The 26,507-nt window shown below is 45.9% G+C and overlaps 1 protein-coding gene and 1 long non-coding RNA gene across 6 annotated transcripts in view; one reads left to right on the forward strand and one right to left on the reverse strand.

Annotated features, from left to right (window-relative positions):
• ETS1 (ETS proto-oncogene 1, transcription factor) overlaps positions 1-26,507 on the forward strand; it is a 102,201-nt gene that overhangs the window by 27,631 nt on the left and 48,063 nt on the right. Inside the window, exon 1 of one of the 5 annotated variants that reach the window (XM_031035847.2) lies at positions 8,087-8,541. The exons of 2 other annotated variants lie outside the window; for them this stretch is intronic. In XM_031035847.2, the coding sequence (XP_030891707.1) occupies positions 8,460-8,541 (82 nt within the window). In that variant the 5' untranslated portion in view covers positions 8,087-8,459. Of the gene's footprint in view, positions 1-8,086; positions 8,542-26,507 lie in introns of those variants that run through there. 2 more of the 5 variants (XM_031035849.2, XM_006740553.3) reach the window with 2 other exon arrangements.
• On the reverse strand, positions 5,674-7,909 carry LOC115938415 (uncharacterized). The gene is made up of 2 exons (XR_014138853.1): positions 6,958-7,909; positions 5,674-6,495 (listed from the first exon to the last, which is right to left on the reverse strand). It is a non-coding gene; the product is annotated as an uncharacterized LOC115938415 (long non-coding RNA).

A 26,507-nucleotide genomic window follows, 5' to 3' on the forward strand; every position in this document is an offset into this window, starting at 1 on the left:
CTCCCTGCCGAGCAGGGAGCCCGATGCGGGACTCGATCCCGGGACTCCAGGATCATGACCTGAGCCGAAGGCAGTCGCTTAACCAACTGAGCCACCCAGGCGCCCGACATATCCCTTCTTGAGGCTGTTTCTCAACTGTCAATTTTCTATCAGTGGCATAAGGGGTACTTAGTCAATTCCAAAAATGAGTAATTACCCTGGACACCCTAGAGTTGTTTTTATGGATTTATGTTCCTGAATAGGTATGGAATTCTGGATTTTGTGTACATTTTTCAGGGCAGTCCATGTACAAAAGAAGATCTGAAACAGCAAGGGAATTTAAAAAGTCCTCCGCATTGCACGATTCAGCAGGGGGCAAAGTGGTATTCGTATGAATTCCTTATGACATGATAACGTTCAGTGCAGGATGCTAAAGGTGAGACAGATGCTACAGACGTTCCTGAGGAAGATGTTTGTAGACGACCCACAGAATGTTAGAGTTATTGGCTAGGAAGATGTTCTCGGTGTGACACGTTCAATTTTTCCTTGGGCCTCTTCTCATATAATAGGCCCAAGATAAAAAGGACTTAGGTCCTCTGGTTGAGGTGATGTAAAAGAATGTGTGTTCATGATCCTCATCACAGCTTGGTGGTAACTGTGGACCCTAACCGAGAGCCTGTTATTTCCTTGGTTTCTATGGTTTAAGATCAACCTGCTTTTCTGTTGCAACACTTCCATTATCCTGTAGTGGATATAACCAAGTACAGAGAGCAGTGGTCTGCCACAGTCCAGCCGGCAAGAGGGGTTAGGCCTTCTTGAGGTGTTTGGTGTTTTTTTGTTTTGTGTGTGTGTGTGTGTGTGTGTGTGTGTGTGTGTGTGTGTGACCTGTTTGGTGCCAGTGCCTCAGTTAGGTCCCTCTGCCCTCCCCGTCCCCACTCCCTCCCCGTTCTCGTTCTCTCACTCTGGGGGATGCCTACAGTATGGCCCGTGCTTCCAGAAACCTGACCAGTTAGAGCAAATTTGACAAGGTAAAGGGGATTTGTAACAGGTACTGACCTCCCTATCAGCATCTGACAGTCTATTCTTCCTCCCAAAGATGGAGACAATGGGGTTCCTTTCATGCATTCTCTTGAATCTTTATGGATATAATGATTGGGCATCTTACCTTCATGATCATCAGTGATATAGAAGATTCAACTTAAAGTTCAGAAGGCCCTAAAGACTGCCTCTGAGCAGCAGACTGAGACTACGGACAGTAGGTTACATAAAAGTTCAGACTGACAACAAAGCAGCTGGTTGGCTTTGTGGTAAGCCAGATGCCATTTTTCACAAACACCTATACCGAAAATGCTCAGATGAAAAATAAAATGAATATGCTGACCTTCAGCAACATTTTCCTTTACAGGAGGTCAGAGAGGACGGGAGCCCAATAAAACTTCATAAAGACCTTTTCAGCTGGAAAAGCATCACTTGGCTGGGTCTTTGCTCTTGAACTTTGGGCAACCTTGAGTCGCACATTAGACAAAACTAAACAAACAAACAAAGTAAGTAAATACAATAAAATCGAAGACGGATATCTGAGTTAAAGATCCATATTTGGAATGTGAGGAAGTTACCTGTTCATTAATTAAATCATCAATGGGTTTATTAAGCTCCTGCCATCTTGAGCTGGGTACTGGAGGTTGTGATGGCTCAGGCCGGTTGCTGCCTTTAGGTAGCGTCGGAGGGGACGTGCCCATTCAAATGTTCACTAGGTGTCTGCACAGGCCTCTGAGCGCAAGAGGAGCACCTCGTGGGGATGGGGAGGGAGATTCTTTGCATGCAGCACGTCCCCGTGGGGAGAAAGTCTGTGTTTGAGGTCGATTTCCAACTTGACCTTCCCTTGCATCTTCTGTGTCCTCCTCCTGAGATCCTCTCTCCTCTCTCCCCCTCGATGTCCCATGCAACCTTCCAGCTTGGGAACCTCCTGTGGATTTGCTTTATTGTCCTTCCATGGCTGACGGCCATGCAGGTCCTTGAAATGGGCTCGGTGACCATACTGGACACATTACCAGGCTTTAATTTCATTTTGAGATCTTAGGGATTTAAGTCCCCAAATGCCGAGGACATAGAATTGCTGTGACTCCTCATGCCTGCCCCCGACCCTGACTTGTCCTTCCTTTGCTCTCCAAGAAGGTCCCTTGCTAGTGCTTCCTCCTGTACCATCGTCCTTTTTCCCATCAGGATGATTTCTTCTTCTTCTCGTGCTCTCTGCTTCTCCCGCCTCACTTCCAGCATCAAGAACAGGCTGGAGAAATTCTCCGCCCTATCTCTGCTCCTTCATCTCTGGGGGTGGTAAATGCTAGTCTTTTGGGGCAATTGCCTTGGCATTTTAAAATGAAAGGGGGAGGAAAATGGGGAAGATTCCACAATGAAATTATCTTAATTTGAGATTCAGACCACAACTGCAGAGAACATCTGTTTTGAAGTCTGCTGTTGTCTTTGTAACCCAAGAGAAAAGCAGGGTAAGATCAGAGGAAGGCCTTAGCCTTCCACCAGATGAAACCACCTGCAGGCTGGGGAGGGGGCCAGGATTTTGTTCTCCTGGGGTATAGAGCTCCTTGGTAAGAGTCTGCTTCTCTGCTTCTTCAGGTTATTAAAGAACGCTGGTGCTCCTGCCACCTGTGCTAAGGCTATCATCCCTCTACCTCCTCAAGAGGCCAATTTAGGACAATTTAAATTGGAATCCAGATTACATGATCCCCAAAAGCTCATAGGGTAGCCTGCATTCTGCATTATCCAGGCCCAGGAGGGAGCAACAATCCCAGGAAATGGGCTCAGTGTGGGTGTAGAGGAAGCCTCGGAGCCCTGCAGCCTTGATAGGCAGCTCCTCACCTCTTTCTGGGGGAGTAGAGCCCAATTTGCTGCTAGAGGAATACGTGATGTCTAAACTGGTGGATTTTATAGTGTCGCTTGGTCTGTGGATTAGGCCAATCCATCCCACATTGTTGGGGCTGCAGATGCAGCTGAATGGTTTATAATTACAGTCTAAAGAAACTGCAGACAGCAATAGAGCCAACCCAGACCCTTTCTCTCCCTACAGCCCATGCCAAGCTGGCTCCCACAGGGAATGCTAGTGTGGTTATCCTGCATTGCACTTGCCCAAAGACAACACATCGGGTGCAGAGAACACTGTCAGATTTCCAGAAATTGAGGCTGATCATCTATCTGTTTCTGTGTACACTGGATCCTGCTTTGTGTCTCAAGAGTGTCCCGTAACAGACCACGCTGAATGGCGTGGCTTCTGCAAGTGTGGTATCTGTAGACCCAAGGACATGCCACGGACAGAACTGCAGTCCCAGGGATACTGTTGTAGGACTGGACATTGTCTTTTTCAGGATGTGTGGCCTTGGGCAGAATGACCTACCCTCTCAAACTCATTTTTTCCCTCTGGTGAGCAGGAGGGCTAGACTTGAAAATCTCTAAGAGACTCCCAGCTAGCTCCAACACATGACAAAGCCAAGATCGAAGATGTTGGCTCTACCGAGGTACCACCCACACGATCTTCCTTCTGAATTTGAACTACGGATTTTCCATGACTCTTAAATACAAATCTGCAGTTTTCTCTTCTAATCAGGTAGTGATGGGATTTCTCAAAGGAGGCCAAAGCTGGGCAAGTTCCCAAATCAGGAACTGAGTGAGGAAGGGGTCTGGAGAGATTTTTAAATTAACATGATCGTTCTCCCTATCTGTCCCTGAAGACAGTTCAGGTAAATAGAGGATGCAAGTTACTCAGCGAAGGGGATGGTCCTAGAGATTGAACAGGATTTCTTGACTATTCTACCTCATCCTGGATCTTAATAGCAGTAACAACAATTTAACTGGGCACGTTTTCTGACCCGGACACCGTGCTAAGTGCTTTGCATGCATCATCCCATTTAATGCTCCAAATGACCCTAAAAGCAGGGTGCTATTATTGTCTCTGCCTTGAGTGTGGAGAAGCTGAGGTTTTGGAGTAAGTGACTTAGGAGCAGGAATTTAGCCAGTTAGCGGGTAGAGCTAGAGTTCAAACCTGAGTCCTACTCCAAGCCTACACTGCTCACTCTCATCTTTGATTGTGTGTGCCAAGCAGCCCCTAAGTCCTCCCTCTCCCTGCCCCCCTCCCCCCACTACTTCCCCCTAACTAGGGCTCTTCTTACGGCCCATTGTTTATTGTACCTTCTAAACAATAGCTAATGAGTGTGTATTACATGGTCGGGAGAGCCAGGGGTGATTTGATTCCCTGAAACAGAGATGAGGTTGTCACACACAAAGGTTAAGTGGCTCTGCTGAGGTCACGGAGCCAGCCTGCAGCCCTACAGCTCTGAGCCCGCCACTTGGGTTTTTAAACTGACCCTCAGGCCTTCTGGCATCAGAGTTTAATTAAGAGAGTTATTTTCATTTTCCTTTCGATCTCCAATTTGCCATTTTATTGCTGCTTGATAATGGTAGATATCGAAGCCCCAGGCAGTTTTCTGCCCCACTGTGCTTTTTTAATGACTCAACTTATCATGGAGAAACCACTTGCTTTAGAGTGAAGTTTTAGAGGCCTGTTTCTAGGTCCCTGTGTGCGACGGGGACTGTTGCCTTTTCTCAGAGAAAAAACAACCACAAACGCAACTCAGACAGGTTGTTAATTGAGGACTTTTTTTTTTTTTTAATCTTACATTTGAACCTGTAAATCAACATCTGTGAGTCATAAACTTGTTCTGGATCAGCCGTTAGTGGTCTGAATGTTTTTTGCACCTACCTCCAAGACAGCATATTTTAGCTCAAAACTCAGAGGTTCTTTGGTTTGGTGAAGTTTAAGATTCAAGAAAGAGACAAATAACTTATTCTAGCACGCTTGTGGAGAGGGAGAGTCTGTCTTGCATGACTGTTTGAAATCTGGTGTATTTTTATCTTTCTTTTTTATTGAGGCTGGTGTGGAGTTGAGGGGCGGAGTAGTAAAGAGAAAGTTAATGTTTTGGACATCTTCTATGCATGTGAGGGAATTCTTATAAAAATGTGACTAGTTGCTCGAGATCATTAATGTCTAACTGCACACCCCTGTCCCCCAACTCTTGCAGCCCTGTTTTGACCCTTATTGACATGAAGTTCCTAGTTTAGGGAGTTTTAGCGCTTGCTGGGTGTAATTCCCTAGGGTTTAGGAATGTTTAAAAATACAATCCTGTTTTCTCCCAAGTGTAGGAGGATCAGACTGCTGCATTACAAACAAAAGCAAGGAAGTATTTCCTTGGTTGATTTTTCTGGAGTGCCTCACAAGTTGGAACAACTTGCCTAAGTAGCTGGAAGGCAAGGCCCAGCTGCTCTTGTTTTGCCGGTGGGGAAACTGAGGCACAAGTGAACCTGAGTGGGCACGAATGCTGGGGAATAGGGGTTCTGCTCTGACGTGGGGGACACAGGGCAGACCTAGGGGCAGAGTAGCTTACATGGTTAAGTTCATCTTCACAAGCCATAGCAGAACCAGCTTCACTTAAACCTTTGAGTTAGAGAGAGTTGGTGGCAAAGTAGATGCTCCTAGTGACCAGGAAGTTGATAGTTCATTACTGAATAGATATTTCCTGAGTGTCTGCAATGTGTCAGGCACTGGGCTAGGGATTGTTTTTTAGGCTCCGGTAAGATAGAAGTGCCATCTAAGTTAAGTAGAACATTTACAAGAATCTACTCATGTCGTAAAGAGAATGCAAATTTCATTTATCAACATTGATTTGATACTTGCAGGCCCGATTGGGTTATTAATATCCCACATTTGTGAACATATTTTAACTTGTTTACATCAGTGCCCCTTGTCCCAAGCGAAGTTTTCAGTTAGATCCGAAGTTAGATGCATAATTCGTGATAACTTCACTGTTCACAATCAACCTCAAGTAGAAGGAGATTTCCTGGAGGTCTGTGGCGGCCCCTGGCTATCTCCCCCACCCTCCTGTCTTGCCTAACCCCCTTCCTTGATTCGGACCTTCAAATATTTTGAGCTTCCGTGCAGCAGGACTGGGTTACAAAAGGGTGATGGACAAGGTGAGATGTCATTGTTGAAGAACCAAAGGAATGAATTCCCCCACTGCGGGAGTGGGGTGGAAAGTGCTTCCGGTTGGATCCTGGTGGGTTCTTTTAGTGTCTGATGGTGGGGGGTGTTGGCAGCAGGGTTCAGGCTAGCCTGGGGAAGAAAGCTGAAGAGGATTCTGGGGAAGAGAGAAGACTGGCTCTGAGGCAGCTTTGTCTGCAAGTAGAAAAGTACTCACACTTGGATTTAAAAATAACAGCATTTTCTTAACACATCAATAAAACAAGATTCCCCAAAGCAACTCTTGATTTGCTCAGTTCTTTTGCTGATGTATTCAGAGCAGGCAAGGCAGGATGGGTTCAAGATCCTTTCTTTTGCTGCTCCTTTGGACGTGTAAATATCCAATTCATTCTTCCAGCCGTTTCCTCCGGTTTTTTCCCAGGATCAAAAGTGTCTGTTCTTGTCATCTGGAGGCCAGCATTGTTTTCTCACACCTTTTGGAAACACAGCTGGATTACAACAATCTTTCAAAAATTAGAATTGTCACATACAAATATTTTCCTCTGGTCCCTGAAGGACGGGTGTAATCTGAATTTGGAACCTGGAGCCAGAGATTTATTTTCTGTTCCTGGCTCCTTTTCCCATTTGCTGTGGGAAAACTGCAAGTTACTAATGCTTCAAGGAGACAAAACTGGGATTAGGTGAAGGTAAGCAGGTGTCTTAAAACTGATCTGAGTCAGTTGCAGACAAGTGGTGGTAGTTCAACATAGGCTTAGAAATCAGGAAACAGTATTAAAAATAGCTTTCTTTGAGGTTGTTCAGAAAGACTGATGTTTAATCTTCTAGTTAATCAAAGTAGATCTCAATGTCTGGCTCTAGCTATACACGTGAGTCTGTGTTCATTCCTCTAGATTTACTGGTTGATGTGTTAATTAGAACACACTAGGTCCACTTACGATAACCAAAGTATTAGTGCAGGCATTAATTATCTGGGATCGTGTTGTGGTGTCCGAAGTGTCTGGAATTCCCAAATGGAACAGGGGCTGTGCGTTGTGATTCTGTCACAGCTGCGAATGATGTACTCCAGAAGTTCAAAACCACAGAGCCTCTGCATCACTTTTTTTGCTGTTGGTGGTGGCAGTAGTAGGGTTGTCAGTTTTACCTAGTGGAGGAGAGTTTGTGAAAGGAAAGGCCAATGGCGACATAATTAGAGGAACAGAATAATCGCTTCCCCTAACACCCAACTGCTGCTCTAGGTAAACTGGACGCTTACGGAAGCCCATGACTGGATTCCAGTTTGGGGGCCCTGTTCGCTGCTCTCCCCATAATACATAAGCATTTGGGTCTTTGTTTTGGGGTCTCCCGTAGGCTGCTTTGGGCTTGATCCTTCTCAAGGTCCGCGAGAATTCTGCTCAGGAACGCTGCCTCTGGCTTTTCCTAACTTATTTCTTAATCATGACACGGGGGGGAGGGGGGGGTCTCTGAAAAATCGAAGACTCCTCCAGAAACACAGCACCGAATCCTGACTCACTAACCGGCGAGAGTCCAGGACTCCCAAAGCCCTTGGAGGACACTGGCTCCAGAACCCCCCGCGCCCGCTCGCACGCACGCCCCTTCCTCCGCATGCCTCACGTCCTGTGTGTCAGTCTTTGTGAATGAATGATGTACACGCACTCGGAAAACTATGCTGCTACTGGGAAGGGGGCAGGAGCGGGTGACCAAGTCCTCAAGAATGCGTGGCGAATCAGACGGACTTTCCCGAAACGGCCGCGGCACCCTCTGCCACCCAGCCTGCTCGCGCGCTCTGGGCCCTTCCCGGCCGGGCAGCGGGCTCAGCGCCCTGCCGGCTCCGCGCTCAGCTATCCGCTGCCCGGCGGCTGGGCCTCGGCAGGCAGCGGGCGCGGGTGGCCGCGGAGCTCCGCCCCGCCTTCCTTTCGTTTTTGGGCCGCCGCCGCCGATTGGCCGCGGCTCTCTGGCCCCGCCCCCGGGCCGCCCCCGCCCCGCCGGCCCCGCCCCCCTCCCCCCCCGCGGAGATCCTGGGGGATTGGGGGGGGGCGGGCGCGCAGACCCGGCGGCCGAGGCTCGGCGCCGCGAGAAACGCCCTAAAGAGGAGGGAGAGAGAGAGGGAGGGAGAGCGCGGCTCCGGAGAGCGAGAGTGAGCTGAAGCTGCCTGCCGGCGGAGAGGAGGAGCGGGGCGAGGACGAGGAGGAGCGGGGCGAGGCGCAGGCGAGGCTGGGACCCGGGGCGCGCGCACTTCTCCGCAAAGTGCCAACTTCCCGGGAGAGAGTGCCGGGCGCGCACCTTCTGGGCGCGGGGAAAAGTCAGCGGGAATTTGAGATCTTAGGGAAGAAAGTCGGATTCCCCCGTCCCCCTTCCCCTGCTACTAATCCCCATTAAAAAGACAACAAGAATAACAGCAAACTTGCTATAATCCTGTCTGCCCTCCACTCCTGGCACCATGAAGGCGGCCGTCGATCTCAAACCGACTCTCACCATCATCAAGACGGAAAAAGTCGATCTGGAGCTTTTCCCCTCCCCGGGTGAGTGGTAACTGTCGAGACCCCCACGCCAGCTTTCGGCCAGAGGCTGGGTCCCCTCCGCTTCTCCCCCTTTCCGCTGTTTCCTCCGAGGCAGTGCGTTTCTGCCTGAGCGAGGCGATGCTGGTGGCAGCTGGAGCAAGGTAGAGAAGAGGAGGAGGACTGTTGGTGGCCTGAGACCCTTGTTTGGGGGGGTGGTATTTATTTTCACAGCTGTGTTTTTGTGAGTAGTGGGAAAAAGCTTATAGAATGTCCAGCACCCTCATTCCTGCTTTTTTTTTTTTTTTTTTAAATCTTTCCAAATGAGTGAGCACGCTCTGGCCTTATTCCTTAGCGTTGGGGCGGGGGTGGGGGGTGGGGATGGACACTGCGCAGAAGACATCATCCACAGCCCCTGCATCCCCCAGACTTGGAGCTGGGTGGAGGGCCCTGGGCAGTAAGAGCAGAAACAGTGTCTCACTGGCTGGCCTACAAGCACATTTTCAAACGTCTTGCCTTCCTGAGCTCCTCTGTCACATGCCCCTTTGCTATCTAGCTCCTCTTTTCTGGGTTGAGGGCAAGGAGGTGGTAGGAGAACTGAAAGGATCATCTTAACTTCTGGAAACATCCCGATTCTGTTCATGCAGGTTACTTACTTTATCCAAAGCTTTCTCATCTGCCATATGTTTGTCCTCTTGTACCAAAGATCTGTTAGAAGAGGGAAAACATCCTGACCCCAAATGTGACTTTGGGTCTTTGGTGGGTGGTGTTATCCAACTCTTTGATTTGAAGGATTTAGAAGAAGGGGATAGGAAAGAAATTTGATCTTGTCTTAGACACAGTGTTTGATCCTACACAGTTTCATGGGGTCCAGAAGTCCAGGAATAAATGCAGTTTGAGAAGAATAGATGTTTTCTTTTAGAATAGGGAACTGCCAGCTATCCTTTTGAGATTAGTGATTTTAGAGCTAAAGGTATATATATATTATAAGATATGGAGAGAAGGTGATGCTTTCTGGAAAATAATTAATTGCAGTGACCTGCTGCTCTGTTGTATCTGATTATTGATAAGTTTAGCTGCTCTTGCCTTTGGTTAACACTTCTTTGCCTCTGCCATCATCAGTTGTTTATTTTAACCCTTTCTTCACCTGCTTAAACTTCCAACATAAGCCAAGCTGATGTTCTGTCCCTTGGAGATCTTCCCGAAATGTTCATGAAGACATGGCCCTGTCCTCTCCTGTTAGACCCCCTAAGATTCAGCCCCAGTATTGGGAGTTCCCCTGGGGAGTGCACAAAGAAGGCTAGCTTGTTTGTTGTTACAAGGATGATGACGGTCAGAGCAATGCTGAGATCAACTAGAACCGCGGAGACATTTCAGGCGCTTAGAGCTACGGTTCGGAAATGATGTCGCTGTGCTGGTTGTGTTTGGGGTTCAATGAAGCCAGAATGAATTCTGTTAGTCACAATTGATCCAAGCCATGTATCAAAGAAATGAAAGGATAGTTGCCAGCAAAGATATAAACTCAACTAATAGGTTCTTTCTTTAAGAATGGCTTGTTTATATGTGTGTTTATGGGGAAGAGACAGATTTGGCTGTCTGGGAAGTATCGTGTAAGATAGGTTAGTCCACATACCTACAGTGGATTTCGTGTGCTGGAAATGAAGAAGCGCCCCTGGAAACACATGTTTTAGATCGCAGTAAACAACTGAAGTCATTTTGGGGGGCGGGTAATTTAATATTGTATATTAGAGATTTTGAGCACATGGTGTTGTTACTTTGGTTATTGATAAAAATAAGCCTCAAGGCAAGTAACTTTGCTTGACATTCCCATCTGTAAAATGGGGACAGTAAGCCCTAATGCTACAGTCAACATCTATTATAATAAGTGTCTTTACAGTGCCTTTCTTTTTCAAAAAAGGTTGACAAGCCACTGATCAGGTTTTGTAAGCAGCCTTCGATACAACAAAATTTCAACGGGTCAGAGAAATTGAGCAATCTCCTGCCATTCATCATAATGAGATTTGATTTCTGGCACTGTCTTGGGGAAAAACAGAGAAACTTGAAAATATACATAGCAGTTTTAGTTTAGGTTTAGGTTTTTTCCCCTGAATTTTTAGTAGCGTAGATGTGAATATTGTACCCATATCTCAGAGAAGAAAATAGAGGCCCAGAGAAGGTAAGTCACTTACTTAAGAAAATCTTGTAAGCCAGTGGCTAGAGTAAAATTAATCCCTTTTCCTAACTTCTCAGTGTATGTTGCCTTGAGTAATACTGCAAGTTGCCTTTGAAAAGCTCAGCAAAGAAACTTCAGTTGAGGCTTAAGCTTGCAGGTGCAAGGATAGAAGAAGCATTGGCCAGGGCTGCCTGCCTTTGTTGGTGGGTGGGGAAGACACTGGGTAAGTGGGGATTTGCTTTGCCCATCAGACCATATAGGACATGTGTTTAAAGTTTAACTTTGCACAGCGTGGCTTTGTGTCCACAGCTGTGACTTAAATATTTTTCAGAATGATTCTTTGGGTAGTTTAGTTTCTTATGTGTGGAGACAACTAGTTTGGGGTCTTCTCTGGCTTAAATAATTAAGCCAGGATTCCCCCCCAATCCACCCCAATCCATGGGAGCCAGTAGGGAGGCAGTAGGGAAGTGGGTGTTGGAACAGGAGTCCTGGGTTATTTGCCTGTCTTTGTGGCTAGGACCTGATCCAGAACCTTTATTCACATTTCTTCTAGATTGAGACCTCCCAGGATTTTTAACAGCTTTAAGTACCAAATTAACATATATTTTGAAATAACTTGGGAATCGGACATCCCTTATAAGTGTAAAGTGGGTATACCATTTTGATTCCAATATGTGATTGCAGGGGCTCTTGGATCTTAAATGGGCTAAAACAAACAAAGCCACGGAGAGTGGAGAGTCTATGGAGTTCCCTCCTGGTGCGGAGCTTACTGAGAAGGGTGGAGGCTGGGTGCCAAAGCAAATACATTCCCAAGCCACTTCATTTTCCCCCTCCTTCCCCATTCCACCTTCTCGGTGAGGTGAGCATAATGTCCAGGGAGGAGTAGGAGTTCTAATTCTGGATGTTCGCTACCCCGGCGGGGATGTGCATTCATCGGGGACCCCTCTTGCCCTTAGAGATAGGAAGATTCGTTCCTTTCACTGTCCCTTTGGTCAGTCTTTGTGTCTTCATCAGCGTAGACAAGAGAGATGGTCAGAGCTGCCCAGGCTATTAAGCTTGCTCGTTCACTGTGCTTCCATACCCCTACAGACCACACTCCATTAGTGACTAATGAGCCGGGTGGTTCAGAGCCCAGACTCTGGAGCCAGCTTGTCTGGGTTTGAATCCCAGCTCTGCCACTTACTAGCTGTGTGACTTGGGGCAAATTACTTCATCTCTCTGTGCTCTCGCTCCTGCATCCACAAAATGAGTGTAATGACTGTTCTATCTCATCGGGTTGATTGGAGAATTATGTCTACTGATGTGCACACAATCTTAAAGCAGTACTGACCCGTAACAGATTCTCAACAGTTAACTAGAAAACAAGTCAACAGAAAATGAGCCTGACCAGTGTAGAATTTTCGGGGGCCCTTGAAATGTTTCATAGGGGCTACTGCTTGCTATCTTGTGCACGTCCTCTCCTTTTTCAGCTGAGATCTCATGCCAATGAGGTTCCATGCTATGTCTCACAGAACCAACACAGTGAACCGGGTGACTTTCCGAGTGTCTGAGTGTCTCCAGGTCCCATCTCAGAGCTAAAGAAAGGCACAGGGCTTGGTCAGTTACTTTGGGTGATGGAGGTGATCAGTGCTACCTCTAAGCAAGAGGGCCACCAAGACTAGGGGCCGGGGGGACATTTGAAGGGCTGATGAAAAAAGCAGTGTTTCAGTTATGCAGAGTTGAAAAAGGCATCATGTCCAGTTATTATAAAGTATCTCACATTTTATTTATTTATTTGGTTGGCAGAGCTTGCATTCCTGGCATTTTTGGTTGGTTTGTATTGCTGTTTTTTTGTCTATGTAACTTTTTTTCTTTCTTAAAGAGACCAGACCACCCTGTAGGAGGATCACCCCCCCCCCCCCCCGCAGGGGACAAACCAGCCTGTGGTCAGCCTCCAAGAACCCAGCTGACCCTGGGCTCCAGCAAAATCTCTGCAAGGCAGAGAGCTGGTTAGTGTAGGTCAGGATTTTTCAGGAAAGTGGGGCTCTCTCTTTCAAAGAGCACAGATAACTCTACAATGGCTATAGCAACAGCATAATTACAGACGTCTCTCTGGTTTGTGGAATGAATGACCCATGGCTATAGTGGTATCCCATGAGCTAGCATTGAAGGTAGATTGCTATTCACAAATGACAGATTATGGAGCCTACGTTATGTACCTGGCACTCTCACATCAAATAATACTTTTTTACTCTTCACACTAACTCAGGTGGGGAGAGCTATCATTTTATCCCTTTTTTCAGATGAGGAAAATGATATTCAAAGAGATGCATAATTCGCCCAAGGCCACACTGTTAGAAACGTACAAACTGATGAGCTGTTGCAGGCATTTTATACCTAAAGTAAAAGCACCATGTTACTCATAGAAACTGTGGAAATTAAAAGGGGCATATGTTTAAAACAATTACATATATATAAACAATTACAATTATATATATAAACAATTACATATATATGTATATATATATACATATATATGTATAAAGGGGGCATATGAGAAAGCAGCGATGGTGGGTCCTCTGGGGGTCGAGGAGGTGCAGGGCTCCCGGCCACCTTGCATGACTGCTCTGAGCTTAGGGAGACGCCTGTTCCGTGGGCAGTCTCCAGGCCTGCCAGTCCAGATGCGGTGCTTTAGGAAGGTACTTGAAGGTTAGAGCCATGCTTGCCTCAGATCACCAAGCAGAGAGCCAGGGTTCTTGTTTTTCCAATGTCTTCCAGATGTACTTCTCTCTCTCTCGCAGGTGGGGAGGCGATTATGTTCACTTCCAAGGTCACATCCCTCCTGGAGCCTCCTGATGCTGCCTGTTTTGCCTCTTGCATCACGGACACAGCTCTGCATATAATCTCACTCACAATCTGGCCAATGAGAGACATAGATCAACAACTAGTTTTCTTAATACGGCTGTAGTTTAATTTTCCTGCTTCCTAAAGAAGCCATAGGCCCCTACATTGGCTGTCTACACACCAAGTGTTTTATTTTTTCCAACTAAAATGTAGTATTTTCAAGTCTGTTTCATGGGCCAGGAGACTGTGTGTAGTTTTTCTGACACAAGGAGGGAGGGCGAGATTTGGGATTCTGCTCGCGGACCTACCAGACCTCCACGACCCCTGGCTAATCCAGACACAGACGCCCCGACTACTTGTCCCTGGGTAAGGTATGGATTCCTCTATCACTGCCTTATGGGGAGCATTTTCTCCGAGTAATTAATATCCTGGGACCTACACAGTCATCATAGAGGTGGATTTGCCTATTGACAATGCAGTCTCCATATTTTTATCGGCTGCTCCAGAATGAAATGTTGGCCCCACTTCCCTGCTCGGACAGAATGTCTGATGAGATCTGCTCCGTGTTCACAGCCTCTTAGGCCCACTCTTTGCTTACAGCTGCTAAGCAGTCCTTAACTCAGCATTGAGAACGTCAAGACAATTCCCAAATCTATCATTTCTATTTGTCATGTGTCTATAGCTTTACTTTTTTCAGTTGGGTTAAAGACATCTTTTTTTCAAAATGTCAGTAGATGTTTTTCAAATTGCATAAACAGGCTATTTCTGCTTGGCTACTTGTCCAAAGCCCTGTGCCTATCTGTGTTACTTTTTTCTTTTAGTTGTGTAGTTTAGAGGCTCCGTGCAGATACAGAAAGAAATTGGTCTGTGGTGTAGGTTGCAGTAGATCCAATTTCACTGGCAGGGAGCCATGCTTACAGACACACTCAAAATATTGCTGTCCAAGCCATAAATATTTATTGATTATTTGGCCAACTTCGTCATATTTCCCAGGTGCTTTCCAGTTTCTGCTGCTTGGGTCCAAGCCTGTCACTGGACACTCCCAAATGTCGCTTCTTACTGTCCCATCAACTTTTTTCAGTTGTCCTTTTCTGTAGCATTTAGTTCTGTCCCTGAGAATTGTAGAATACTGACCCGGATGGTGCTTTAAGACCCAAAGTAGTATTGGCTGGTTTTAGGCTATTGGTTTTCAGATCTTGATGGTGTATAGGTAGTGAATTCATATAATTTACCATCTAAACTGGGACACTTTTGAGAATGTAATGGACACTGTGAATAATTATACTAGGATAATGGGCATAAGCTGGGACTCTCCCAGCAAATGAGGGTCACACCAGTTAGATACTGAATTTAGATGACAATATTCTTTATAATTATCTATTCTCAATTGCTACTTTTGGGGCTTAGACCATCCAAAGTAACCTACGAGGGCCAGATTAAGAGTTTGAAACAATTCAAGTTCAGTGTGGTTTGCCCCAACCATGAGTTATATTTTTAAATGTGTTTTTGACGCATAATATAATATTTCTCAGAGCCTGAGAAACAACTACAAATCAACCTCAAACAAGTTCCCTTCAAGCATTTGAAACCTCTTGGTAGCTTTGGGGAGCTATGCTAAGCTGTTGATTTTTGCTTTGCAAGGTTCTGCAGAGGAACTGTAAACTTTGTGCATGTCGTGTGTGGGGGGGTGTGTGTGTGAAAATGAACTTTTTTTTTTTGAAAGATTTTATTTATTTATTTGAGAGAGAGAATGAGACAGAGAGAAAGAACATGAGAGCGGGGAGGATCAGAGGGAGAAGCAGACTCCCTGCTGAGCAGGGAGTCCGATGCGGGACTTGATCCCGAGACTCCAGGATCATGACCTGAGCTGAAGGCAGTCGCTTAACCAACTGAGCCACCCAGGCGCCCCGAAAATGAACTTTTGAGTAGGGGGGAAATGTCATCTTTGCACAAGTGAAGACAATTAACGTTTTTGCTTTGTTTTGTTTTAATGCTTGTCCAAGATGAGAAGTTTTACTGATGGGATCAAAAAGGGCAAGAAAAAAAAAAAAGAGGTTTTTTTTTGTACCAGTAAAGTGGGTAAACACAAAAACAAAAGTAAAAAGCGAGCCCTCACTGCTTTAGGAGGGGAGGAGGGGAATGGTGGATTCAACTGCAACATCCCTTTTGGCTAAAAAGGAAGAGAGAGAAAAAAAGAGCAGGAAAGTATGAAAGAACTAATAAAGGAACAAAAAGAAATAATCAAAAATGAATAAAAGCTTTTAAGTGATTATTTCATAGACTTTTGGAAAAATCCTCATAGGGACCGGTCTCGGGTGGTCAGGTGGGTGACCTCGGCTCTCCATTCTTCATCTGTGGAATCTTTTTAGGAGCCTTTAAATCCCTGGTGGATGCATGGCTGGTGGGGGTCAATCAGATGAGATCTTCCCTGGGCTCCAGATGCTTCCATGGCTGAAGGTGCAGGAGGACCATGGTGTGAATTTATGGACCTGCGTGTGGATCAATGATTATTTATATTTTCTGTGCCTGTTGGGCTTTGTCTTCCAACACTTCTAGGCTAGAATAATTTCACGGGTCAGCTTCAGGGAGAACATGGCTATTTCAGAAGCATTTGAGGGAGGTGTAAGAACAGGGAAAGGATTATTTTAGATAGAAAGAACAGTGTGGGAAGAATGCCGAAAGTTTAGAGTAAAAGAAAGGCTTACATAAATATGAAGAAAACTACTTTGATTGTAGAAAGGGAAGAGAGAAGGAAACCTGAAGGCAGGACCCATGTGAGAACATTTTGAATTTCAGGATGAATTTTACCTTTGAAGGTAAGGAGGTTTTAAGGACAGAGAAGTGTTACCAAATAGGCTTCTGAGAGAGATTTTTTTTTTTTTTTTTTGTAGCATTACTTTACCTCCTACTCATACTGTTAGTTGTTAAAACCTCTGTATCAGTTTATCAGAATAGGCGTTAAACCTCAGAGTAGATGACAGAATCAATCAGGTACATATTTTCAAGGTACGAATGGAAAATAAAAAATCTAGGTCAGCCTAGGGCATTCCTAAACCCAGGGAGTGTTTGTAGATCCATGTTTTTTTGAAGCATTTAGAAACTCTTACTATGTGCCAGGTACTGTGACGGCTCCTAACGAATGTCATTTTTCTGTGATAACAGTTTGGTGCTAGGGTAATTCATTACTTAGCGTTCATGTTTAAAATAAGAGTGTTGCTGAGTCTGATTTTAAAATACTCTTCAGAAAATCCATCACCAGGACGTTTTGGTGGAAGAGTTTTCATGTGATGACCTTTATACTTCTATTATTTGTATGTTTTTCCTATCTGGTATTCCTTGCCTAAAACTTAAGTGAATTCTGTACCTTATGCAAAGGTTGTCTTATGTCATTGAAATACTAATTAAATGTATGGAATACAGTGAGGATTCATGCATGGTAAGGGGAGACTTAGCAGCATAGTAGAAATAAATATTGTGAGTAGAGTGTACATTCTGGGGGGGCCCATCACTGCTTAGAGAGTCAACAGCCCTGGATTCTAGCCATGGCTTTGCACCTGTTTGTCTGCATGACCTTGGGCAAGTCATTTCATTTTTTCTGAACCTCATGTTCTTCCTTAGTCAAATACATGAGCCAGAGAAGATGACCCGTAAGGTTTCTCTTTACCCTGACATTTTATGATTTTAGAGAACATTTGAAATAATTCAGGCTGGGTGAGGACATAGTATATGTCACTCAAGAGGTGGGCAAAATGAGGATGTTTTTTCTCCTAATCCTCAACTTTTGCCAGTCATTGGGAGAACTGGGGATACATCTGTGAAGGTTAATAACTCTCATGGAGGGAGGTGTTGGGAACTGTTCCCGGCCTTCCTTGCCGTCGGAGAAACTTGGGCGTGTGTTTCAGGGGTGACACTGGACCAGGAATCATACCTTCCTCTTGGTCCCCCTCCATGAAACAGCTTCCTTGTCCCATCGGCCTTTGCTACAGTTGCAGCGGAAGGCAGTTCCAGTATGGGGTCTCGTCTGGAGGAAGGAGATGTAGGTTAGGGGTCCGGTAGGTGAAGCAGCTGGCCCCAGCTGCATCCTCAGGGCTGAGCATGTGGTCTGAGCAGTGAGCCGATTCTGTCTCAGCTGCCACTTCTCAGCGCACTGCTCGGTAGGTAAACAGTCTCGTCCTGCAGCAGGAATGCATTCTGCTGGAAGCCCCCTCAGTGCCTCTTCCTGACATACTCAGTGAGTCAAGGCCTCTGCCCCCTGTTTGTGTAGAGGGAAGGGCCCGGGCCCTCTGGCTTCTGGCTGTTCACGCAAGACATCACCTGCTTTAGCTCTAGTGTCCCTGACGCTACAAATGGGTGTCGGTGTGTGGTGAGCCCAGGCCGCCTTGCTTCTCAAAGGCCGCTCTCTGCAGCCATGGGAGAGTGTCGCCTGCACACAGCCGTTATCTGAAAATCATTTTCTTGATGTTATTTCTACACTTTGAGAAAAGCCTGTCACACTTTTCCCCTCTTCTGTCAGCAGCAGGCATCTAAGGGCAGCGTGCCGGTTTGGGGAAAAACAAGAAAAACTGCCACTGGTAATAAGGTACACCTTATCTACTGGTACTTATGTGGGCCCTTCTCTCCCCTCATCTTGACCCTTTTTTTTTTTTCCCCTATTAGTTAGTAGATGCCAACTTATTAATCCGTGAGGGTATTCATGTGCCGAGGACCTTATTATTTTACCCTCACCCCTAATGGCTAAGTATTATTTCCATTTCACAGATGGAGAAAAGGAGAGGTTCAGCCACTTGCCTGAGCTCACACAGCTGGGGAGTGGAGGGCTTTAGATTCAGACCTATTCACTCTCAAGTTCCGGGTCTGCTGCCTCCAACGTGTGCAGAAATACTGGGATGCTTGTTCAGTTTGGGGGAAACACTCAGGTCTGTTTGTGTTTATTATCGACCAGGTCCCTTAATACTTGGTTATAATTTGGTAGCAGTTTTACAGTTAGACACGTGACTTCACCACACTTGAACCTCAAGGTAATTTTTTTTTAGTTAGTAACGTTTTATAAATGGGGCAACTGCAGAGCAGTGATTCTGAGTTTTTTTCCCAAGTTTACATGGTCAAGTTCAGTGGCAGAGTTAGAACAGGAAGCTGTATTCCTCCAAACCTCCTGACATTTCCGTTCAGCCACACACATTTTCACTATTTCTTTGATTTGGTGAGTATGTAGTGCATTCAGTGTTAATGATAATAGTAACCATCATAATAATAATAAACATGAGCTGGAGATAAGAAATGCCAACAAGACACCCTCTCCTCTTTCGCCAGAGATAGATTTCCCCCACATATTTTATATGTAGTTAGTGGGTCCCACACAGTTGGCTAATTATTGAGCTCTGAGTGGGTTGCCCAGATGACTCTGACATAGGATCTGAAAAATCTGCATAGCTTTCCATGATGCCAACCCACTGGACAATTTTTAAGTAGGATGGCAAGTTAGTTTCTTCTCAAAGTAAGAAAAAAAATGTGAGTTACTCCACAGGCTTCTAGATAAATATGCAGTTTCCCTCTGGGATGGGTTGACCCTGGACTTTGAGAAATACATTATTTTTTAAATATAAAGAATTTTGAAAAGAATCCCTGTTCAACCTGCTTTCCCATGTTGAAATACATAGTCTTCTGTGTCTCTGTTTACCCATTTTAGCAAGTGAGGTCCGTTTTGATGACTAGCAGGAACTTCAGGTAGCTGGAGGGAAAAAACCCAAAAACCCAAAACCAAAAACCTTTGAATCTCATACTGCATTTTATGAGCAAGAATTGTGCCAAAGAGGTGTATAAGAAGGAATGGCATCTTAGATGAGTGGGTTTTTTTTTTCCCCCCTATTTTCATCTGGGGCAGGGGCATTTGCTATGGTAACAGGTATATACACTCCCGAGTTTAGCAAACTCATACAGTGTGTTGTTCCTTAGCAATAAAAATAAGTCCCCTCCCTCCTTGTGTTGGTCACTCTGGAAACTAGAGCGTTCCAAGGTGGAGTGACAGGTTGTTACACTGAGAAGTGTCCCCTTAGCATGTTGTTGTTTTCCTAGGGGTGAACGTAATCCTAAGTAGCCAGCAGTGCCCTTGGGAGGGCTCTGGATTGTCAGGCAAAAGATGGGAATGGGGAGTAGAGGATGGTACCCCTGATTGCAACAAAAACGGAGATCATCATTTTAAGTTTGGCACTTTTGAATCTCGGCCCTAAACTTAATGCTTGCCAGGAAAATCTAGTCTTGTAAGGTGAATCTTAGTGTGGCTGGAAGTGTGTCTCCTTCTCAACCTGAACTTTGGCTTCGTGCTCTCCACTTGTGGGGAGTTTGGGTCAAGGCTAAGGAGCCCTTGGTCTTACCTTTTTCCGGTTTGAACATTTTCTGTGCTTGAAACTGGGCAGGTCCACTTACATAGGTTGGTCAACCTTTTGCCTTCTCTTGTCTGGTGTGGGAATGAGGAGAGCTGAGTCGCTTTTTACTCTGGGTTGCCAGAATATCGCCACATCTCTGTGTCATCTGTCTACCTACTCTTTTGGAAGAAGGGTGCTCGCTCCTCCTGAGTGAGCTGCCTCTCCTTGGGAGAGAGTGAGAGAGTTCATGAGCTCAGGTTTAGAAAGTACCTTGGAGTCATTGTTGATGCAAGAAATGTTATTAAATTAGGGAGAGATATGCTACAGAGTTACAATACTGAGTGCATACAAACTAAGGGTGAGTCATGTGTGTGTGTACAGGAAATGCATCCTTGATTTCACGTTAGATCAAGAGTTCAATCTTACACCTTCCTTGCCTCCTAATGGAAACCAAACGTTCTTCAAAACTGCTGGGTGCTCATTTTTGGTCTTTGTATGTATCTGGGTTTCAGTTTGGAGGAGTGAGAGAACTAAAACTAATATTTATAGAGTACCTACTATGTGCTGGGCACGTGGTAGGGTGCTTTGCTCCAATAATCACCTTCCTTAAACAAACCTTCGTGAGCTTGGTGTTTTTTTTTTTTTTTTATTCTTATGTTAATCCCCATACATTACATCATTAGTTCTAGATGAAGTGTTCCATGATTCATTGTTCGTGCATAACACCCAGTGCTCCATGCAGAACGTGCCCTCCTCAATACCCACCACCAGTCCAACCCATGCTCCCACCCGAGCTTGGTGTTTTAATGCCCATTTTGAAGGTAAGAAATTGAGTCTCAGAAAGGTTCAATTAATTTTCCCAAGGTTCTAGAGCTCTCAAGTCACGAATTTGAGCTTAGATCTTTTTAATTACAAAGTCCTACCAGTTTAGAATCTGTTTGGAGAGAGAATTTACTAACATTCTCATCAGAGGCTTTGATTCTTGGAACATCCTTTTGTGCGTTACGCTCTTCCAGCCTCCTCATTATTATCAGGGTAAGGAAGAAAACATTCAGTAGATCTTTAAATATCTACCATTGGATGTGTAATACAGAGAAAGCCCTCCCCACAAAATAGTTCCTAGAATTGTCACTGTGCATTTTCAAATTCAAAATGCACGAATGAAAAGTCGCTAACTAAATTCACCAAACTTATGTACAGAACTGGGGTTTTGGCCCCCATTTTCCAGATTGGGAAATCGAGGAATGGAGTAAGAGCTCCACCCTTGCTTGAGAATTCTCCAGGGAGGGGATGTTCAGAGGCACAAGTCTAGGCCTTGAGGCCACTTGATGCAACAGGAATGTTTGTAGATAAATAAACACACATGGAATGAATCAATGTCTACACGGCGGACCTGCAGTTAACCTCTGATTCAATTGAAGATTTTTTTTTTTTTTTAAAAACAAAGTATCTGTTGGCTTTATTTCTGGATTTCTGAAGATTTCTCTTAAGGGGGCTTTGTGGCTTTTCCACGCCCTCACCTGTAGTCTTCTGTGATGGATGGGCTGATGGGGGAAATGTGAAATTCCAAACTGGCTTCAGTGTCTCCAAAGGATTTGGGACGCTGGATGAACAAAAGAGCAATTTTTTTTTTTTTTTTTTAATGAGATTAGGCCCTGGCGACTTGCCTCTGGGTTCATAGGGTTTGGTCAGGTTGCTCACAGGCATGTTGCAGACAGAGAGCAAGGAGCAAAGATGAGTTCGGTCTCCGGTGGCCCTCGGCTGCCTTGCTTTCTAAGAAGAGAATATTTTCAGTGTTTTTATGGGCACACCAATTCCAAGGGATTAATATTTGAATTTCTAAAAGCTGATGGTGCAAGATAGGTTCCTCCTATGCAAACCAGTCACAAATCTCTTTGCAAATCATCTCAAAATGCCTCACTGCAGTGTACCCTTTTCAGTAATTGTATTTGCTTTTTGTCTTTGCCAGGCGGATTTGTGTATGCTGCAAGTTTCTTCCCATAATCTTCAGATCTCTCTAGATTCTCTTTTTCCCATTTGGTGGATGAGACATCTAAGTCCAAGGGAAGGGATTTGCATTTAGGTTGCTCCGTAGAAAGTAATCTTTGTCCCCAAATCACAGTCTGCCATTCATGATGTGGCTGATGAGGAAGTCCCTCACTGCAGGCACCATGGTGTCCTGGGAAGGGTAGGGTTGATGTGAGCCGGCCCTGGGTTTGAATTCAGGCTCTCTGCTTGCTAACTTGTTCTCAGGCAAAGTATTTAACTTCCGTAAGCCTTTTTTTTCCTGATCCTTACAATGGAGATCCTAATAAAGAGCTTTCAGGGCTGTTGTCGGATTTGAGGTAATTTGAGACAATACTTTTCCACTGCCATGGGGTCTCAGTAAATGGTATTTTATCATTATCTTGTAGGCCACCGTGTTCATTGCTGACAGCGCTCTTATGACTTCAGTGGTTGTTAAAACTGTGGTTACTGTTAACCTGGTTACAGAAAATTTTCCACTCGACACCACCATAACCAGTGGGCCAGAGCAGTCCCTGTGGCCAGTTAGCAACACCTTCTTCCTCTCACGCATACTTAACCAAACTTGAGTTAGGACTTTGGGTCATGTTTCCAGTGCAAAAGTGTTATTTATAGGCATTGCCCCTGCCTCGTCAACAAGGACGTTTCTTGGAATTGTAGCGATCAGGGAGGGCAGAGGATGATTTTAGCTGCGTAAGGACTCTCCTCTTTGCCCTGGGATCCTTTCTTTCCTTGAGAGCGACCTTAGGCATCCAAGGTCTGAGACAGAATCTCTGCTCCTTGTGAAAAGAGCCAGCCGAGGAGGAGAGCTTGCTCCTCCCTGGGAAGGTCGGGGCCAGTGAATCTGTTTGGCAACCTCCTGAAGATAATCAGCTTCAGGACTGAAAAATCCTACTTTCTTTCCTCCCTTCTGTCCCCCAGCAGATGCCTCTTAGATCTTCCCAGTTCTAGCTGAATCTCCCTAACATGCTTTGCAGCTGAAGATGCCTGTAGGAACCGTGCACCTCTGGAGTCTCCCTGTTGCCAATTGCAGTGGTTGATTTACAGCCAGTATCTGGCACCTAGAAAAGGGGATCCTGTGTCTTTAAACAGCTGTGTGCCAGTGTGTGTAAATGTGCTTGCTAATCCAGTGACTAATTCAGTATATTATAAAGCAGCAATGAGCAGCCTGCCAAGGCAGGGCTGTATTGCAACTGGAGTGGGGTGTAAGGCTCAGAGAATTCTTCCTTGAATTCTGCCACACCAGCCGTCTCTGGAATGGACTCGAAATTTCATCTGTCTGCTCCCTGCACCAGAGTCGGCACTTGCTTTCTCCTGGTTCCTGTCCTGCTCTCCGCCTGTCTGTTCTCCTTTCTCGTCTCCCTCTCTCCATTCCTTGGGTCAGTTTATTTACTCATCTGAGGGTGGAGCTGTGCTCATTCTGAGTCAGGGCCACGGAACCAATCAGAACCGCTCTGGGGCATTCCAGGGGACAAAACTCATGATCCCTCTTGGAAAAGAATTTTCCAAAATATCTCTTTTGGTCACAGTGCTGTGACTGCACCTTCCTCCAGCTCATGTCCATTGAGCCTGGCCGGGGGTTTGTTTGCCCCAGGCTCTGTTCTACCTGCCCTTCCTTTGTCTCCCTCCAGGGGTGGGGAGAGAAACGTCCAGAAAGAGCTGGGTCTAATGGAGATTTGTTTTCTCTTGAAAGCCTTGTAGATCCAAGTATGAGTCCTTGGGCAGCGTCTTCTGGGGACATCTTTGGCTTAGGAGAATGTGAGGTGTTCTGCTTCCTCCTAGTCTGTGGCCCTCCCTCCCAGGCCTCACCTAAGCGCCCCACCCCGGAAGTTGTAGACACCACAAGCTGGCCTCTGGAGGTGGACTTTGCCCAGCCTCTCACCTGGTCTCCAGTGAGCAGAGCCTCTCTGCTATCTCAGGAGGCTTCCACGTGGCAGAGTCCCAGCCCCTCTGGCTTCCCTTTCCCTATAATGCCATCCGTTGGAGGTGTACATCACACCGTGACACCCCCCCGCCACTGCCATGCACCCCCTATACTCAGGACATCAGCAGGCCGTTTCCTGCCCCCTCCCAAAGGCCTCTGGAGCCCAGCTCCCACCTCACTTAGTCTCCTTGCAAAACCTTTTGTCTTAGTCATCGTTCTTTCGCTCATCACAAGATGTGACTGTGTGGCTATTGCTTGTGTGCTTATGTGGGGTTTGTTTCCCCCACGAAAAGGGAAACTCCAAGTGAGGGGTCTGTGTCTCCCAATCACCGAGTTGTTCCTTGGCTCATAGCAGGTGGCTCACTAGCTCTTACAATATATATATAGTTTTTTTAAAATTGAGATTTAATTTCCATAACATAAATTCACCACTTTAAAGTGTACAATTTGGTGGTTTTTAGTACCTTCACAGTTGTACAGCGGTCGCTGATACATAATTCTAGTACATTTTCATCACCCCCAAAAGAGACCCCATACCCGTTAGCAGAGAGTAGCTCTTTTTGAATAAAGGGATGCCAGCAAAGCTATCCAGCAGAGGACGGGAGGAGGTGGACCCGTGTGCCCTGATAAGAGCCCCCACAACTCTCCCCTGATGCTCCATGCACTTTCCTGGTTGGGGGGCGGGGGTTCTCTCCCTGTCTGCAGGCTCTAAGGACCTTCTGGTTCCCTGCTGCCTCACCAGGCAAGCCCCAGCTTTATTTTGGTGGCTCACTTGCTTTGGCTTCACCATGTAGCGAGCCGGTGGACGTCTGGGCAGAGATAATGAGTGCTTTCACCATCTGCATGCAGACCGTTCAGTCCGAGAGCTGAGGGCTGTGGTGGCTGCAATTTCCTAATGGCTTCCTGATGAGGCAGAGCCATTTATTAGCGGCGGATGAGGGCTGAGGGCTGCGCATCTCTGTCTCCCTTTCCCACCAGGCCTGGGCAGATGGAGAGTAGTTTCTGCTTCCTCCCCCTTTTGCATTGATCACTTTTTCTCTGCTCGCCACCCGTTGACCTATCACACCCATTGATCTGGAGATCGGGTCTGCCTGGCGACTTCTCAGACACGAGGGTTTGCCACTGGGAGAGGCATCCTGTGCTGTCCGCTCTGGGCCAGTGTGGGCGACACTGTGGGGCAGTGATGGGGTTGCCAGAAGGTTTGGGGCCATGAGGAGAGGCCTGTTCTGAAAGGAGGGAGAGAAAAAAAAAAAAAAACCCCGTAGAGGCGAAGAGATCATAGTTAGGTGTATTTCCCCCTAAATCCTTAGCTCCGTGCATTCTAAATAGAGTTCATTTACAACTGGAGCTGCTGATGCTGCTTTAGGACATGGCCTTTTGAGTCAGACATATGGCCTCATTAATTAGAAGCATCAGGTTCAATGTACAGGCCAATGCCCCTGATTTTATGTCTGGCTCTGTCAGTGGGTTTGTTGTATCCCCTGAACCCTGTCACTGTGTCTCCATTACTGTATTTGGAATACCAGCGGGACTGGAATGGTAACGTTATAGAAACTTTGAATAGCGTGATGGTGATCTGTTCTCCTTTCAGTGCTTTTTAAAGATAAAGGTCAGTAGATCACTAAAATTAACTGCTGCCTTCACTCTGTCTGGATTGACGGGAACAGCACCCTCAAATTTTAGAGCTGTTATACACAGCGGTATCGTGCAATTGAAGTTAGGTATTAAAGGTCGCTTGCTTTATAGTTCCTGGTATTCAACTGGAATCTCTGCTCCAAGGAAGCTCTTCCATAGTAGAGGCTCACCATTGATATTGAAAGATTATAGTCTGGAGTGGGAACAGGCGGCATCGTGGGTCTGTATAGTCCCAAGTCATGTTAATTCTTAGATCTTTGGATGGATTGTTCCTCTTTGATTCTTAGGAAGTTGGGGAAGAGCAGTGTTTGTCCAGAAGGATGAACCAGGGCTTGATAGTGGCAAAGTTATGGGGGAGACCAACTCCTTCCCAATCCACTGCTATGAGTAAACGGTAGTGGTATAGAGGAAAAAAAGTATTGGACAGGGAGTCAAGAGGTCTAGAATTAGTAACCCTGTGACCAAAGGCAAGTTGATGTCACCTCTCTGGGTTTCATTTTCCCTGTCTGTAAAAGAAAGGGTTTGATCTAGCTGACGTCTGAAGGGCCTCTTAAGTCTGTGTTCTGGGAATAGTGTAGGACCCCTGACCAGTGACAGAGCTCGGGGCTTCCTCCTCTCTACCCACAGCCTCCTTTTCATTCATCTTATAATTACGTCAAGTTGCCAGGAAGAAGAACATCCCTCCCAGGAGTTGTTAAAGTTTTATAGCAAATTCTATAAATTCCTCTTTCCTGCTTTTGGGCCCCAGATAAGGCTTTATACAGCCATAGTGAGGTCGGTATAGAGGAACAGAGAACCAAGGAAAAGTGTGAAGACACAAGTAGGGTGGATGAGATGATAGTTACTGCCCAACGCCATAAAAAAGGCCAAAGTTGAAGATATAGGGGCCAAAATTATAGATTAGGTAGGTCTAAACAAACCTTGGAGTGGCCTCAGATGATAGGTTTAGCAGTGAACCCGATGGTTTAGGGAGAATACCCATAATCCTTTTGAAGCGCTCTCTCTGGGTCCTAAGTACCTCCTTAGCAGCTCAGGGAACTTGAGCTCG

This window comes from Leptonychotes weddellii, chromosome 11 (assembly GCF_054177405.1).
Source record: "Leptonychotes weddellii isolate Sample4059 chromosome 11, ASM5417740v2, whole genome shotgun sequence".
Classification (NCBI taxonomy): Eukaryota; Metazoa; Chordata; class Mammalia; order Carnivora; family Phocidae; genus Leptonychotes; species Leptonychotes weddellii.